The 17,870-nt window shown below is 40.8% G+C and overlaps 2 protein-coding genes and 1 non-coding gene across 4 annotated transcripts; 1 reads left to right on the forward strand and 2 right to left on the reverse strand.

Annotated features, from left to right (window-relative positions):
* Window positions 1-3,258: 3,258 nt before the first annotated feature.
* Window positions 3,259-6,479, forward strand: serpinh1b (serpin peptidase inhibitor, clade H (heat shock protein 47), member 1b). 2 transcript variants are annotated; one of them, XM_049726878.2, is made up of 8 exons: window positions 3,260-3,347; window positions 3,792-3,823; window positions 4,257-4,403; window positions 4,477-4,669; window positions 4,943-5,213; window positions 5,363-5,461; window positions 5,543-5,775; window positions 6,055-6,479. In XM_049726878.2, the coding sequence occupies exons 3-8, from the start codon at window positions 4,288-4,290 to the stop codon at window positions 6,355-6,357; spliced, it is 1,215 nt and encodes a 404-aa protein (XP_049582835.1). In that variant the 5' UTR covers window positions 3,260-3,347; window positions 3,792-3,823; window positions 4,257-4,287; the 3' UTR covers window positions 6,358-6,479. The 2 variants fall into 2 exon arrangements, with proteins under 2 accessions (XP_049582836.1, XP_049582835.1); XM_049726879.2 differs by lacking the exon at window positions 3,792-3,823 and having other exon boundaries at window positions 3,259-3,347.
* A 182-nt stretch (window positions 6,480-6,661) lies between these two features.
* Window positions 6,662-16,606, reverse strand: gucy2f (guanylate cyclase 2F, retinal). Its single transcript, XM_049726872.2, has 19 exons — window positions 16,150-16,606; window positions 15,292-16,074; window positions 14,549-14,847; window positions 14,069-14,423; window positions 13,922-14,006; window positions 13,733-13,829; window positions 13,212-13,337; window positions 12,988-13,068; window positions 12,101-12,277; window positions 11,503-11,659; window positions 11,265-11,414; window positions 10,882-11,030; window positions 10,648-10,811; window positions 10,381-10,573; window positions 10,096-10,270; window positions 9,800-9,898; window positions 9,638-9,732; window positions 9,481-9,566; window positions 6,662-9,004 (listed from the first exon to the last, which is right to left on the reverse strand). Exons 2-19 carry the CDS (start codon window positions 16,016-16,018, stop codon window positions 8,899-8,901), a joined length of 3,321 nt encoding a protein of 1,106 aa, XP_049582829.1. The 5' UTR covers window positions 16,019-16,074; window positions 16,150-16,606; the 3' UTR covers window positions 6,662-8,898.
* A 571-nt stretch (window positions 16,607-17,177) lies between these two features.
* Window positions 17,178-17,249, reverse strand: trnaa-cgc (transfer RNA alanine (anticodon CGC)). Its single transcript has one exon. It is a non-coding gene; the product is annotated as a tRNA-Ala (tRNA).
* Between the last annotated feature and the right edge of the window lie 621 nt (window positions 17,250-17,870).

Genomic DNA, 17,870 nt, shown 5'->3' on the forward strand with positions numbered 1-17,870 from the left:
TACTCCCGGCCGGTTTGTGCATTCAGGAAACATTGAAACTACTGCAACTTTAAGCGTTCAAACTTTAATCCAACTATATTTTTACGGATTTCGGTAAACAATTCCAGTGAGTGCATTTATAAGATGTCATTTCTATTCTTAACAGTGGTATGTGTGTCAAACTCTGTCATATCATCGTGTTTTTACCGTCACGTGAATTTGTTATAGCAGTAAATCCGAGGGTACCTGAATGCAACAGTGGTACATTTTACAGGCGAGTAGCCAAGGAGCATGCTGTGTTTACTGTCTGTTTATCAAATAAAACCTTGTTGACATTATGAGATAAGATTATATGAAAGGCCACGAGTACACCCATGCCTCGTCTACATGAGTTTTGCCCACCCATTTAAAAGATCTCAACCCTTATACGTTTCTCAGGTTAAACCCAATGATTTATATAGTTGACCCAAAAAAAGATAACAAATGCTCTCCCATCATTGTTAAATGAATCAATAACCATCAATTTTCAAAATGCATATCTGCAAATCGATAGTTTCACAATGATGTACAGTATTAGCTATAAAAAAATCTATGTGAAATCAGCACATAGGCTAATGTATAGCTGAAATGTGAGTGGGTAAAAAAATCTGGCATCCACATTGACCTACTGTACAGTAGTGCAGCCAAGAGAAATGCTATAAAATGAACAGACTGCTGGCAATAAACTAATGGAACAAATATTAGAATTTAGCTTGTAAATGTAGGTCATCAGCCTTGCTGGCCCTGACCAGCTCTTATTGGCACTTGTGCATTTGAAGTCCCTGTGTATTGTGCATTTGCAGTCCCTGTGCCTCTCCACAGGTTGCGTATCAGTCAGCAGTTCCAGCTGCTTAGCTTCTATTGATCTCCACATACTTCAAAATGTCAGCATCTCCTGACAGGAAGGGCCAAGAGGGGCTCTTCTCTGTAGGTGGGAATTGAGGTTTAGGTGCATTGCAGGAAGGAATCTTATAGCGTATTTCCAGATAAATAACAACGTGGTTTAGAATGACTTCACAGATGATCAAACTTCCATTCTGCAGCTGCCCAAATGATGCAATGTTACAGATGTTGCTTGTGTCATTTATTTGAATGTTTTGAGCTCCACCTAGCGACCGTTTTTCATAGTGCAACGCAAAAGTTAGTAGAAACCAATAGGGGATTTTTTTTTAATTACTGTGCCATATAGAGACAAATTAAAAAAATAAATAAAAGCAGACTTACACATGAAATGGTGTACCTGTTTTTATAAAACTGGCATCAGAATCACCACAAGAGGCTATGTTCAATGGTAAAAAAATCATTTCATTTCAAATCCATTGTGGTGTTTGAGCCAAAAAGATGAGAATTGTATGGAAGTTATTACGGGCCTATCTAAAATTTACCCCAGAAGAGAAACAAACACGCTCCTTAATAGTTGCTAGCCCTTTTTCTTAAACAACACACAACACGTTTATTTAAGTGAATTAAATATTGAGATATATTAAATTACATACAGTAAACCATATTTGTAAAGGTTGTATAAAACTGAACCCCAAGAGCAAAGAATGGTGCGACAAATAATATTCTTTGGAGACATTTATCAGTTTCATCAATAAGAAACCATTTAAAATCTAGTTGTATCTTGTAATTTTGAAAGACTTGTGTTTGGCTTCTTGAGTGCAAACCTTTTGACTCAGCAGCATTTGTCGTCCAACTATAAATTAGCAGCTTCTGTTTGAGGTTCTGGAAGATTCTTCTTGTGCCACTTGGCACACACACAAACGTAAAGGAAGATTATGTAATGTCACCACTTGCAAAAGCTTCATTAAAGAGAAAACCATTTGTGAGCAATTATGTTTTTGCATGCAGTTCTCCTTCCTTCTTTTCTTCATCTTGGTTTTTATTCCTATACTGGACCACGAAAGACTCTGCATGTACTCCTCTTGTTTAGTATGAGATTTGACCATATTTGTTTGTGACCACAAGATGAGGAATTTCAGTGCAAACTGTTGTCCCCTAATAAGATTACAAACAACTGGTGTAGGGTAGTTACAGGCTCAAATTACTCTTTACACATAGATTCAGAAGAATTGCATCATCTATCCACCGTTTCCATTCGCACAATCTAAATGGGAGGTTTTAAAACAGTTTAAAAGGTGCAAAAAGTTGAGAACTCAGAATTACGTTAGTGAGTATGAAATATTTTTGCTAACTATTAACCGAGGGCTGCAAAGGAGGAAATTTGGTGTTGAGAGATTCAAGGAATTCTTTACTGTTTAGGAAAACTTTCGCTGTTTTTGTCCCATTTAAATTATTCAGACTTAGTTGATTAATTTCGGTGTGCAGAAGGTACGAGATCATTTGAATCAAAGCAAATTATGTAATCTCGATATCCCTCATCTTTCTGCCCTGCATCCAGCGGAGTTGGATTGACGTGGCACTGGTGGGGGAAGGGCTTTTAAATCTTTGGAGCGCAACTACAAGGAAAACATTCACGTCCCAGTGAAAAGTAAAATAATTTGGTTGATCAGGGATGCGGCTTTTTTTCTTCTTCTTCTTCTTTTCACTAAGTATTTTATACGTACGTTCACAAAAACCTCGAGGGAGTTTACAGCAGTTTTAAGAAAAAAATGGCGAAATACATGATCAGTTTGCAAGTTTTTTTCATGCATAATAGTGACTAAGTTTATATTTAAATACTCAATAGTCGATTTTAAATATGACGAAACAAAAGTTAAAGATTGAGTCAGCAAGGTGGATTAAGACCTAGAAGAGGTTTAAAAGTAGTTCTGTCCAACAAAAGTTTTTTTCATGCATAATAGTGACTAAGTTTATATTTAAATACTCAATAGTCGATTTTAAATATGACGAAACAAAAGTTAAAGATTGAGTCAGCAAGGTGGATTAAGACCTAGAAGAGGTTTAAAAGTAGTTCTGTCCAACAAAAGTTTTTTTCATGCATAATAGTGACTAAGTTTATATTTAAATATTCAATAGTCGATTTTAAATATGACGAAACAAAAGTTAAAGATTGAGTCAGCAAGGTGGATTAAGACTTAGAAGAGGTTTAAAAGTAGTTCTGTCCAACAAAAGCCAACTAGCCCAGAATCAGTTTTTTTCCTGACTTTTCCTCGCTAAAAGTTGCAGAACTGAACCCAGGTCAGATGGCCACGTCGACATTCCAAAGGGGGATGTACCGCGTACCACGGTCCCGACCAAATCATTTGAATATCCCATTCCCACTTCTAGAAAGTTCCTTTTTTCTGCGCATATATAGAGGGTGTGTTCGTCTGATCTGAACCAATCCGCAGGACACAGCTGAGAGAAACTCCGCAGCACTTTTCTAGGTAAGCAAAAGAAAATAACACACTTTAGTTTGAAGGATGGATTGCAAAGGCTTGCAGCTTTGCTTGACTGCTTTAAAATCACAGCACCTCATTTGTCCGTTTTTGGAATTGTTTGCCATTGCTCTTTTGGTTGTTGAGGTTTCCTCTATTATACTCTATTCCATTGTATAATACTCTATTCAATTGTGAAATGAAACTATTCACAGCAATCAATGTGATTACGATGCTCCAATCTTGAGAAGAAAAAAAAAATCAGACTATGAATCTTAAATGCATCAGGGTCTCAGTTGCCCTTTTGAAATGGAAATGCACAAATGTGGCACAGCTATTAAAAACAAAAATCCATGAGGAAAAAGTAAATTTTGAAGTCAGTCAAAGGCAGTCAAACGTCATGATTTACTGCCAACTCTATGGGGATTACTACATACAACTCTTGTCTTTCAGAATGAAAATCACAGACATCAAAACATCTCAAGGTATATATATTCATAAAAAAAAAAAAAATGTGTGTGAAAGCAATGTCATCTCATTTCTGCAGTTTCTCAATTTTTCCGGAACCGAGACATCCTGCATCCTATTCACAATGGAGAAAAGGAAGTCTTAAAAGATGTCTGTCCTTAATATTGGGGGGGGTTAGACCTTAGGGTTTTTAAAAAAATATTTCCTCTGCAAACAAATGTTTAACATCATACATAAGACAGAACTGAGACAGAGGTATCGGATTACATCTTGGTGTGAGTACTGAGTGGGCGTTAGTTCCATATCCTGCTGCTGACGTGGCGAGCAACATGTCTGCTCGATGGAAGCCATCCTACTGACCTCGCCTCACACTGGCACAATCCCCCCCCCCCATAAAAGACACAGGATTGGATTTACACGCAAACTAAACCGGGATGCTGTTTGTTGCAGGCTATTACCGCTACTTTAGCAGACACACAGGATGTGGGTGAGCAACCTCGTAGCTATTTGCCTGCTGGCTTTGGCGGCCTCTGCAGAGAAGAAGCTGAGCGGCCATGCTACCTCACTGGCCGACAACACTGCCAACCTGGCATTTAAGTAAGTGGACACAATTTGAATCCTATCTCATCTGCATGTTAAATAACAATCCCATCTTTCTTTTTCTCCACAGCCTCTACCACAACATGGCAAAGGTAAAAGACATGGAAAATATCCTGATCTCGCCGGTGGTGCTGGCCTCCTCACTGGGAATGGTTGCCCTCGGCGGTAAATCGACAACTGCCTCGCAGGCCAAATCTTTGCTGCATGCAGACAAACTCAAGGATGAGCATCTGCATGAAGGTCTCTCAGAGCTGCTCTCGGAGGTATGACCAGTAGTACGCGGTATCTTAAAGGGACAGTGTGTAGATTTTTGTCACAAATCAATTGTAGGCTTTTGAAGTTTGGTTTATCTGAGTCACCGTAGTGTGCCTTCTTCAGAAAGCATGCACTTTGAGTTTAAGTCATTGCAATATATTAGTTCACCACTAGATAACGTTGAAAATGTCAAATATCAGTTAACTGCAGGGGACTTTAATATGTGTTGACAATTAAGTGTTTAGACAAACACTTGAGCCAAGATTTGAACTAATCCACAGGTGAGTGATGCCAAAACGCGCAACACCACATGGACAATCAACAACCGCCTCTACGGGCCCAGCTCGGTGGCCTTCGCTGACAACTTTGTGAAGACCAGCAAGAAGCATTACAATTACGACCATTCCAAAATTAACTTCCGCGACAAGCGGAGCGCATTGAACTCCATCAACGAGTGGGCGTCCAAGTCGACGGGCGGCAAGCTTCCCGAGATCACCAAGGATGTGGTGAACACAGATGGAGCCATGATTGTCAACGCTATGTTCTTCAAACGTGAGTATACTGGCAGTGATTATGAAAGTGTGTTTGACTGGCTCCCTCTAGTGGGATGTGAAGAATAAAAATATATATATACTGCATGATTATGCAAAATGGAAAGTCTGAAGAGTTCAATTCCAAGCAGTCTGTGTTTTCTCTTACAGCTCACTGGGATCAGAAGTTCCACGAAAGTATGGTGGACAACCGTGGTTTCTTGGTCACTCGCTCCTTCACTGTTGGGATTCCCATGATGCACCGCACAGGTACGGTTACTCCATTGTTTCTTTTACAGTGTTGTGGTTTGAAGACAAGTCCTCCGACCACTCTGTCCTGCTCCTCCTCAGGTCTATATGACTACTATGAAGACAAGCAGAACAACGTCTATATTCTGGACATGCCTCTGGGCCAGAAGCAGGCTTCTATGATCCTCATCATGCCCTACCATCTGGAGCCCCTGGCACGTCTGGAAAAAATGCTGACAAAGGAGCAGGTTGACACTTGGCTCAGCAAGATGGAGAACAGGGCTGTGGCCATCTCGCTGCCTAAAGTCTCTTTGGAAGTTAGCCACAACCTGCAGGTAAGATAGGGAAACCCACGTATATTTGCCATTTGTAGCAATTTTCTCATTTTTTTGGCATCTATGAACAATTGTAATATGGTATAATGTAATGTGTCAATCATCTGCAGATTTTTGATATTTTTGCCATTTGATTCCTACTCCCCATAATGAAGAGCATGCAAACTCTAGCCAAATTGAAACTATAAGGCAGATGTGATACCTGCTAAACTACTGTCCTGCTGGAAGATCATCCGTTTACGCTCTATTGAATGCCTTTGTCTCTGTTTCTCTCTTTAGAAACATCTGGCTGAACTCGGCCTGACCGAGGCGGTGGACAAGGCCAAGGCAGACCTGTCCAACATCTCCGGAAAGAAGGACCTGTACCTCTCGGACTTCTTCCACGCGTCGGCTCTGGAGCTGAACACGGAAGGCAACCCGTTTGACACCAGCATCTTCAGCTCCGGCAAGCTGAGGGACCCTAAGCTTTTCTACGTGGACCACCCCTTCATTTTCCTGGTGAAGGACAACAAGACCAAGTCCATCCTGTACATCGGCCGTGTGGTTCGACCCAATGGAGACAAGATGCGTGACGAGCTATAATGTTAATTTTGGTGGGTAGGTATATTTTTGTGAAAATATGTCAAGAAAACTGTTTTTGTGCGTTTTTTAAAGTCCAGTGTAACCTCAGGAGCACGTTCCATTAAAGCAAACTGTGGACTAAATAGCTGAACTTTTGAGACACATTCCTTTATTTGAATATTGTTTTCCAAATGTGAGCTTCATTAAGATTTTTCTTGCTTATATTAAATGTGACCTATTTCCTCCGCAACCTGCTATTGACAGCATAGGTCAAACGATGGTGCTCGTACTATCTTTAACATCATAAGACAGTGCTTTCTAAAACTCAACAACTTGTCATTTCTCTTGTTTGACAGTGGTTTTTAAAAATCAGCAACTTGTCACTTCTCTTTCTGCCTGCACTGAATTCCACTAGCCTGCCTGTTACATCTTTGGTTTTAATTTATGCTCAGCACATTCACCCTGTTTGTTGTTGTCCACAGAAATGCTGTTGGAATTATGTGACTATGAACAAGTGTTGTTTTTCAATAAAACTTAAAAAAAATGATAAATGTGTGACTTGTTAATTTTTGCTCCAACAGAGAAGGCATCACAAATGTTCCACTATGTTTGGGATGAACAGGCGATGTGACCCCGGGGCTTATCTGTCGCAGTCAGCTATCCCAAGAATGTCAGGCTTGACTTGTTCAACCATTGCTAGACTAAATAAAAGTCTTTGGAGGGATAACCTGCACAAAGGAGAGGCTGGGTTGAAACTGGAGTGTAGTGTCCTCATGGTGAGCTGGAAACTCATTCTGGAGGCACATTGTAATTTTTAGCTCCCTGTCTGTTCATTAACATTATGGAGTTAATGTTCTAAGTTTTGTTACATCAGTGTGGAACAGAAAAACAAGTGAAAAATGTAACACGCCTACATCTGCTCAAGTAGAGTATGATATTGCACTGTTGTGTTGCTTTACAAGAACGTTAACAACATATAAAAAGTGTTTGGCTCATTAATAATTATGAACATTGTCAGAATAAGAATTGAAACATAAACAATTGGAGCCGGTGGTTATCAACAATTGTCACCCTGGGAACCACATTTTCCTATTGTCACGTGGTTGCAACCCACTTTTATATAAATCAAGCGCAATAAAGAAAATGTAATCATTAGATAACTGCCTTTGGATTAATGAAGTTATATCATTGCAGTAATTTTTAAAAATTAAAACCGAATATAAAACAAATGATTGAAAATCACTTGGATAAAATATATTAGCTAATGCCTTCATGAACTAGAATTTAGCCGATTTATAAAACACGATTTTTTTTCCTGGACTGAGTGAAGCCCACCAGGTGGTGCTGTAGTACAGTTTTATGATGATTCTTCATCTTTTGTAGCGCTTGTCCTCACTAGGAATGCTGCAGATCAGAGAGCAAGTTTTGACAAACAACAATTCACATGCATTCACAAGTATGGAAAATTTAGTATTCAGTTTACACATGGAGAGGACATGCAAGCTCCACACAGGAAGGTTGGAGTCAAGATTCAAACCCTGAACCTTTGAATTGTGAATCAGACTGTCTAACCATTGCATGGAGACAACTGACAAAAGTGTAAATAAGCAAATTTTAGTACCAAAATATTTTAATGAAATTCTCGTTCGCTGTTTTTCTTTGACTTTCTGTTCTCCCACATCTGTCAAGACCTTACCCAGTGTCACCGAGGAAGGAGCATAATGATAGTTAAATTATTGTCGAATTTTTCATAGATTTATTAGTTTGACATTTAAGTGTAGTTACTCGGTGACTTGGCACTTCTCTATGATGTGTCAAATTTACAAGACATATTTACGATCACATTACAGGGAAAAGACAATTTCTGTAGATTTACGGTATCACGGTAGATTTAAACTAGGGTTAAACTAAATTAAAATTAACAAACACAGTGGGTGCATATAATTGTGTAAATAATCATAGCAATTACCAAGAGCAAATTATATATATATATTTTTAATTTTTATTGTTTTTTTCTCCATTATTGATGCTCACTTTTTCATTATTAATTTTGTAGCATCATTATGCCCTCCAAGAATTATTATTTTTTTATATTAATTTCTATACTACAGTATAGAAAAAGTAGCCTTTATATTTTAGGACTTATCATTGTGCAATATCCTGTCGGCTAAGTCCCCTATTAAGAGCATTCATGTCAAAGCTAACACAGACAATACAAATCTTATTTTAAATGAGGCATCCGGGAACATCCCATCTTTGTATCATTTTGGTGACCCCCTCAGTGGCCAGTGAGTGCAGCAAGTAAGAGTGCATACATCTTTGACTAAAGATCAGTCCCTGGTCTACTGGCAGCAGCAGGCAGGCAGGTCACAGGACCAGTCTCATTACATTAGCACCATCGTGTTCCGCTGTGTCGGCTGCAGGTGGATTAGCCAGTCGATGGACAATCCTCTTAAAGGAGTCTGCGTTAAGCCACGGGAAGAAAGCCCGGGTACCGATTTTACGTCCTCTGACCCGCTTCTCCTTTTCCCAGAAGGAATCTGTGCTATGACTTCATTCCTTTCACATCTTTCCTTCTTTTACGCTCATTTTTTGCTTGTCCACTGGCCTGTTGGCCTTGCGAAAAAGGCTCTTGATCTCATCCGTCACCATCTCCTGCCAGTTGACACTAATAAAAGACAAAGCTTGGAATTAATAACAAGCAGTCACGACGTATTTCAATTTAAGAAGCGCACCACAAGACACCCCAATAGCAAACACAACACAAATGTTAAATACAATGCCATGAGAGTTAACTACTCACTACACAAGGAGGGATTTCCACAATCTGCTTATGGGCAGAAGTTGATAAGATCAAGAGATTAAGAAGAAAAGATCACAAAGGAAGACTTGGAAATCAACGGCGTTCACATTAAAGCATGCCAATGTTTTCCACAGGACAGCACAACACCGGCTGCCGTGCGAGGCGTCTACCTGCGGGTCAAGACTTTTTTTCGGCCTTCTTTCTCTTGTAGGTGGCTATGTCTTTGGGGTTCAGGCCGTGATTGTCTTCACTAAGATAGCACAAGTGCAGTTTGCGCGAGTTTGGATCAAAAATATAGAAAATATATTTAATATACACAAGAATGATGAAAGTTCTCTTACCCCGGTTTGATCTCTGGCGGTTTTGGCAAAGGCTTTGAAAAGTCAGACTTCCCTACGAGCCAGTACGTCTCTTCGATGCCTTTCCCCTGGTAACAAAGAGCACTGTTTTACACAGATAATAATGATTCCCAATGTTGATCTTACAAATCAATCTTACCTTCAGCTCTGTCTTGCCCCTGACTTCTATTTTATAACCTTCCTTGAGAGAGCGGAGGATGTTTACAGTGCTCAAGTTTACGTGGATTCTGTAAGCTGAGAGAAGATGATTGAGAGTTAAACGATAAGGGAAAGAATTCAAAATGCAATACTGTAAACGCACGCAGGCTGGTGGATTCCATTCTGGAGGCGGTGTTGACGGTGTCTCCAAACAGGCAGTAGCGAGGCATAGTCAGGCCCACCACTCCAGCGACGCATGGCCCTGGGAAGACACAAATTTATGATGCTCATTTGATTGAAATATAGGCTTGAAAATTAAACACTAAATTGGACCTGATAGACTTCTTCACAATTTGAATTTTGGTAGATTAGTATTTTCAGAAGAATATTGCATAGCCATTTATTTTCCGGTCATTCAATTTCATGCTGATCCAAAAGCCATCCACATGGATGAAGTACCTGAGTGGATCCCGATTCGTATCCTGACAGGAACGTCGGGCATATGGCGCATCCGGAAGGTTCCCACCGAGCTGAGGATGTTCAGAGACATGTTGGCCACTTCCGCGGCATGCTTGTTGCCGTTTCTCTTCGGCAAGCCCGATGCCACCATGTAAGCATCACCGATGGTTTCCACCTGAATAACGCATCTGCTAGTTAGCTATTTTTACTAAATCATGATTATCCTCTAAGACAATAAACAGAGGGTTCATCGTGCTTACTGTATCTTGAAAATATGGAAAATACCTTGTAGACATCGTGGTTGCTGAGCACAGCATCAAACAGAGTGTAAAGGTCGTTGAGAAGGTCAACCACCTCGATGGGGTCGCTGAGCGACGAGATGGTGGTGAACCCCACTATGTCACTGAAGTAGATGGTCACCTGGTCGAAGTACTCCGGCTCCACTGTGGCGCCTGTTTTCAGCGCCTCGGCCACCGAGCTGATGGATGCAGAGGATGATCAGCTGGTTTTGAAAAAGTTCAAAAGTTTACATGTAGGTGTGTGCCAACTGACGGTGGAAGCATCTCAGAGAGCAGTTTCTCTGTCCTTTGCTTCTCCACCTCCAGCTCCTCCGTTCGCTCTCGGATGAGGTCCTCCAGATTGGAGCTGTACTGCTCCAACATCCTCAACATGGAGTCGATGATGTTGGTCTTCTTACCCTTGTTGATGATTTTGAACTACACGAGAAAGAAACAATTATGTAGGAAAGCAGAGAAAATGCTAACCTTACTAAAATCCCAAACAAACCCTGTCAAAAATCTCATCAAAGTTGGGTCTTCTTTCTGGAAGCTCACTCCAGCACTGCTTCATCAGCTGGATACATTCCAGAGGAGCCTGGTCGGGAGCTACGGTGGGCCGACACATTGGAGGGGGTTTCTTAACCTTTCGAATGATCTCTAAAGAATTATAGAACAAGAATATAAATATCAGACAGGTTAGACAACAAAGGAACAATATTTGGAATTGTGGACTTGATCATGGAATGAATTACAGTTGTAAATTAAGGAACCACTTTGGCTTGGCCCCTCCACTTGCTTGTTGCTTGGCAGAATTCATGACATATAACTGTTTTTATCATTTACCATTTTTAATTAAAGTCCAAAAACAAAAATGGAACTGTCAAAACACACCTTCGGGTGGTAGGCCCAGCATGCAATACGGTAGTCCTCGAACCACCACCTCTTGGAGAATAATGGAAAAACTGTATACGTCCCCCTTGTAGGTGCCTTTACGGGAACTTGGGAGATCCCTCAGGAATTCAGGAGCAGTCCAAAAAAGTTCTGATTGAAGCAGAGGGAAATGAAGTGCGAAATAAGTTGCATTTTGTAACAAACTCTTATTTTGTGATGATTGTGGGAGACAGGATACCTTCAGGTGGTGGTGGTTTGAAAGGAGCCTTTTGAGATTCTAGCAGCTCATTAAAGCCATAGTCTGTGATCTTGAGAACAAAGCGCCCGTCCACCACACAGTTTCGAGATTTTAGCCGGCCGTGTGGGAAATCTCGATGGTGGAGGTATTTCATACCCTGCGAGCACAATGTGTCTTTTTTATTACAATGTAGAAACTTTGCATACAAGCATCATTTTGAAGTCTGTATCAAAAATTTATCAAACTCCTGTACTTAAATTGCACCACCTTTTTTTTTTTTTTTTAAATATAAGTGAAGGTACATTAAATACATTACACAGCAGGAACAGATTTTTACACACGTTAGTAAAACATCACAGAAGTTGTGAAACTTCAACCTTTGTCATTAAGAATGATGACATTGTGATTAGCTTGGTCACGTTCAAGAAGGAAATACAACAAATGTGGAACAAAACATAAGGAATGTTGTTGTACTGTCTCTTCAGGAAGTATAGATTAATGTGAGAAGCACCATGTTTTCTCTGGGAATGTGACTCCAGTGTGCTAGACTTAATAAAGCGTGACGTGTAAGGCAGCGTGCTGGAGGATTGGCGTTTACCTTGATGAGGTCAAGTAAAAGCGAGGATTTGAACATCCAGTCTAATTTGACGTCCTCGTTCTTAAGCAGGTCCTGCAGACTTCCCCTGGAGCAGTGCTCCGTCACCACGGCAAACATGGAGCTCTCCGTGAAGAAGCCCAGGAAAAGATTCACGTTCTCATTTCTCAAGTCTTTCATCTGATAGGGACAACAGGTTTGATTACCTTGTTATTGTTTTGATTGCAAAAACCACACAACTGAATTTCATGAAATCTGTGCAGAGGTTATAACTCTTTTTTTCAATGACTCAAAGGTTCATTAAGTAAGATCCATCAATATAATAGTGCCTTGAGATATGACTTTAATTCATTCTGTGACCACGTTCGTCACTCAAAATACTGATATATCGTAAAACATCTGTGCCCATTGAAACGAATGGAAATACCACTAATCCGTTCCAGCCTCCCTGCAAAAAGCCCAACAAACATTTTAACAATGTGTTTTTTCTAGAAGGAAAACAATACTTTGCAGTATTATACATTATAAAAACATTTAATAATAACATGAATTAATAGAATGTACAGAATTAAATAGTCACTTGGACACAAATGTAGACTATCGACAAAGCAAGAAGTGGCTTGCTAACTAATATGGAGGGACAAATAAACACAAATGTGGGGCACCAAAACAAACCAGGAAGTAATCGACTAATTTACTAATGGACTAACAAACACAAATCTGGCCATTAACACATTTTTACCAATATGATTTGATCAACAGTTGAACATTGCAGAAGGCACACAATAGTCTATTACAAGTACCAATGCAATAGTTTGCTAAACAACATTTGGATTATAACTTAACTCTGTGCCTATTTATGAATAAATGTAACACTTAATCACGCTGACCTTGGTAAAAATCCTTGTGCCACTTTGTTTCACCTCCTTAAACTGGCCATCCTCAAATTTCTTTAGCCACACCCAGTCACCCTGGAGGAGAGGTCACATGTTAAATGTTATAGCGCTAATATTGAAATGTTGTTATAACTGATTGATTCATCATCGAGCTATTGTTTTGTGTTGAAGTACATGTTAAAATGCGAGGGGCTTTGGTTTAGTTCACTGTTCTTTACCTCAAAAACGGCAACATTGGTGGTCTCATGCGTCGCTGTGTGCATACTGTTCACTGAATGTGAGCGGTCAGCTGATTTCTCTTCCACAACACTCCTGGACTCACTCATATCCTCTAAAGTGATTTTCTGTGCATGAAATCAAATAAAAAATGTTGTCGAATAATGACAAGACATGGAAACAGTAAATAAGATTGACACATATGACTAACACATTTCACACTCAAATTCAAAACTATGAATATTTTAGAGTCTTCAAATAACCCAACACGTCGAGATTCATACCCCGAACATCAGAACTGTGAGGTAGACATGAGATCAATTCATACGTATAGTGCTCTTCTTTTTTATAAAATATCATATCATATCATATCATATCATATTATGTAGAATATTATGTATTATCACAAATTTCCTGTTGCAACACTTCCAATGGAAAGCTTCGAGACTTCCGAGCAGTCTTTCTCCTTTGTAATCTCAAATTCTGCCCATACAAGAGCGTGGGATGCAACATGGACACTCACCCTCTTGCTAATCTGAAGGTTGATGAACGTAAGATCCTCTAAAGTCAGCAGGATCCGATTTGGGCCTTTGACCAGTTGGATTTGCTGGAGTCTTCTCCTGTCAATTACATCCACAAAAAATGACAAAGTCATTTGATTATAGGAGACATGATTACACCAGTTCAGTAAATTAGCAGTGGAGACCTTTACCTGATGTATAAACTGATCAGAAGCCCAATTACAGCCAGAGCCAAGATTACTCCAAATACCACCAGGATGTAGGTGACCTCCACGTCTGCATAACAAGTTAGTGATAGATAGAGGCTCTAATGAATACCTTCAAGCAAAATCCCTTACCTCCTTTGCAGAGAGCACTCCTAACAAACCAGCAGCTGGAATCGGATGGTGGAGGAGACCCTCCTGGGAAACTAATAGACCTCCCGGCAAACCGAAGCCGCCCGGACGTAACATCCACCACGTAGGTTGGGTACAGCTGACTGCCGGCGTCGCTGGTGTCCAGGATGATGTAGCTGGTTTTGAGTTCACCTCTATTATCGACCAGGACCTTCTGGTTGAAGCCGTCGAAGGATATGTTTTTGGTAAAGAAGGCCAGGTTTGAGCCTGACAGAGGCATTCCGGCTCTCCTGGTCTTGTGGATGGAGTTGGCAAGGAGATAAACGCTGTTATAGATTGTGCCGAATAGTGGATTCACCTGCAATACAATGCAGATACTGTTAGTATGAGAAAGTCCAGGCCAGAATATTCTAATCTAGATCATGTGATTCCCCACCCTGTATGCCATTTTTATTTCGATTATGCTTCTTAGCTTATTCCTACCTTCTCGGCAGCCACAGTCAGCCTCACTTCCCCGCTCTCTTGGGCCCGTGTGTACGCCTCGTTGAAGGAAACCGGGTCTGAGATTATTGTGATTGTGAGCACGGCGTCATAGGCCTCACTCAGCTTGCGGTTGTTTTGCAGCGGAAAGTAGGGGACGTTGTAGGGCAAGCTGTAGTACAGGGCGTCGTAGGGCACGAAAACGTACTTGCCCGAAGTCAAACCCATTTGTTGGGCTTTGACGAGGAAAGTAGCCTGCTGCTCTCCTCCGAGCAGCACAGAGTGCATGCACATGACGATCACTGGTACACACACAGGGAATTCTATGTTAGGTCATTTTATCCAGGCAGAAGTGTTCAGTCACTTCGGAGGACCATTATGACTATCAACGCCTTATATTATATACAATATAGGCTACACAACAAACTGATGCTTTGAAATCAGAAACTAGTAAATCTGTTCAAATATTTTAAAAAGACGAATGGTAATAAAAATTGCTTGCAATATCTGTGTTTTTTAAAAGTGAAGACAATTTGCAATTTTGGTATTGACACATGAAGTCGATGCACAATTAGGCCAATTAAAATGATATGGTGGGCCGTATCTGGCCCCCGAGCCTTTGGGTTTGACACCTATGGCCTACATGGACTAAAAATTGAGTAGAATGTGAAGTTGATCCGCAGTTGCAGCTAAAGCCGCTCCCATTCTTCCGGGAAAACATTTGACAAGATTATCAGCCCCCTCACCTCTTATTTCCCCTGCGTCTTGGATCTTCCTCAGTGTGCTCTCAACTTGGCTCTCGTTGATACCCACAGACGTAACCAAGGCAACGGGAAGCCCCTTCTTCCTCATGGCAGCAGCCACTCTCTCCGCTGTGTCCATCCAGATGTCTTCATTGGATGACACCACCACGATGTTAGCCCACCGAAAGTGTTTCAACACCATGAAAAGTACCTCGGAGGGAAACGGCACTGTCCTGGAAAAGGTCGGGTATCCCGTAATGCGGTCCAGCTCAAAATTGACACACCCGTGGGAGAAGATGGCCTTGTCCCAGTTCTTTGCCAGCAGTGATGCTGCGGTACAGTATCCAGGATTAGTGGGGCCCACAAACGCATCCGCCATATTTTCGTATTGTATGAATTCAGTCAAAGCTTTGGAAGTTTCGCAAGGCTCCTGCAGGATGACAAAGTCGATCTCCAGGCCCAAATTCAAACTGAGGTCCTCGTTTATCCTGCTTACAGCAAGTCTTGCCGCGGCGGCCGGCAGCGTCTTGTAGAACACCGGGTCACAGTTCCAAGGCCCCAGGACGCCCACTTTGAATACCAAACAGCGGACACAGCAAGGGAACGTCAACAATCCAAGGAGGACCCATATGAGAAGGTTGTACAAAGACGGCGTCAGTAAAGTATGCCTGCTTTTAATTAAAGGCCCAAATGGATGGTTGGACTCCCATAGCGGTTGAAAATGTTGCATTGTCCTGGCTGTAAATTTGAGGTAGTGACGTTTTAGGTTCACTGCAGAGTAGTCATCTGAAAAGTAAGCATATATTTTAAGAATGCTCACCTTTGAAGCACAATTAAAATTAATAAAGTAATATAACTCACCTAGCTTCGCTTTTTAAGTCATCAGGGCACCTTTGCAGTCCAGGCGTCACCTCACCATCCTCGCAAGCTTACCTGTTTGCCCTGAGTGAGCTGGGAGCCGAGTCATTGCGCCTGAACCGCCAGGCTGCCAAGTGACAGGTGGGGAGACCAGGAAGCTGTTTGGAGACAACTTCAGCACCCTGGAGAGTTACTTACGCCCCGCAGCCACTGGCTTTAACTACTTTGCCTTCATGAGGTGGATCTGGATGACAACAAACAACTGTGCTCCTCTGCACTCATGTTGGAATTTCAAAAAACAGGTAATCCAAAATCCCGGTTGAAAGCAAAAAACACCTTAAAATACTGACAGAATTGTATTGGGTGTATTATATTATGAGAACATTGCCAGACACATGCTCATTCAATCCAATCCTCCAAAGTGACCGTGGGCCAAAACGTATACGTGTAACCCGCTAATCCATTTTCACTGAGGAGCATCCTAAGAGGATTGACAGCAGACCTTAGTCTAGTCCAAAAGCTTTTTTTTTTTATGGTGCAGCTGGAGCTCCAACAAGGCCTTTACTTTTTCTTATCATCTAACACACTCAAAAACTCTGATGTCATCACAACAGTGTATTGTATCTAAGCAAAGTTTGTCAAACTGTTTTTTCTTTGTCAATTATCAGAGTAAAATGCTGTGAAAATGTTCATTGTTTTGACATTTTGCTGTGGTTAACTAACATTATTTATTTTTTTTTATGCTGAAAGAACATGGAAGAAGGATCATGTGAAGACAAACTATAATCATTAAGAATTTTTAATTCCTGTTAAGTCATTGCCTATACCCAGGAGTGTAACCGTCATTTTAGAAGTGTTTTTGACAAGGGAAGAAAAATTTTACTGAAGTCAAGTGGTTGCATAAGTGTACACACCATCTTAAAGCTGCGTTAGGAATTAATTGTAGGGCAATTTGGGTTATCAGTGTCTTTGTAGAGATGGTCTTTAACGTGGATGTAGCACTCCCTTAACCACATGCCTGTAATGTAAAATGGAGATGCTGGGGATTGAACCCAGGACCTCATACATGCGAAGCATGCGCTCTACCACTGAGCTACATCCCCGTGCATGAGGCAAGAAATTCACACCTTTGAAAATATCTTGCTCAAAGAGCTGGGAGCTACACAGGAAACACTTGAACTGTGCTTTAATTGCTCTCACACCAGCAGCTCCTGCTTATTAAATGAATTGGAACCCAAAGAGGAGTGGGGGTAATTAAAAATAATGAAGGACTCTCCCTTCATGAGTCACGGTCCCCTGCGGATGGCTGCCGATTTTGACTGCGTCAGTCTTTTAGGATGCTTGTGAAAAGACTCCGCCTCAACTGATGAGGCGGGCACCTGACAAATGAGCATAAAATGGTTGCCATGGTGACAAACGTTACAAAAACAGTATTCATCATAAAACATGAACAAGAATGTTCTGTTTCTAAATGAACATATCTACAAAGTAGACATGACTTGTGATTTTACAAATATTGAAGACATAAAAGAAATGTTAAATTCAGACATGGTAAATTTAAATACCAATATGTCATATGTTATATTTTCATATATTTTCTGATTGAATTGTCAAGATAATTCCAGTTTATATGCACAGAAACAGTTCTCACAGTCGCAAAATGATTCCACCTTTGTTGACCCTTATCCCAGGTAAGCCCATGAGCCTCTTAAATGTAACAGCTT

The sequence above is a fragment of the Syngnathus scovelli genome, chromosome 7 (assembly GCF_024217435.2).
Source record: "Syngnathus scovelli strain Florida chromosome 7, RoL_Ssco_1.2, whole genome shotgun sequence".
NCBI lineage: Eukaryota > Metazoa > Chordata > Actinopteri > Syngnathiformes > Syngnathidae > Syngnathus > Syngnathus scovelli.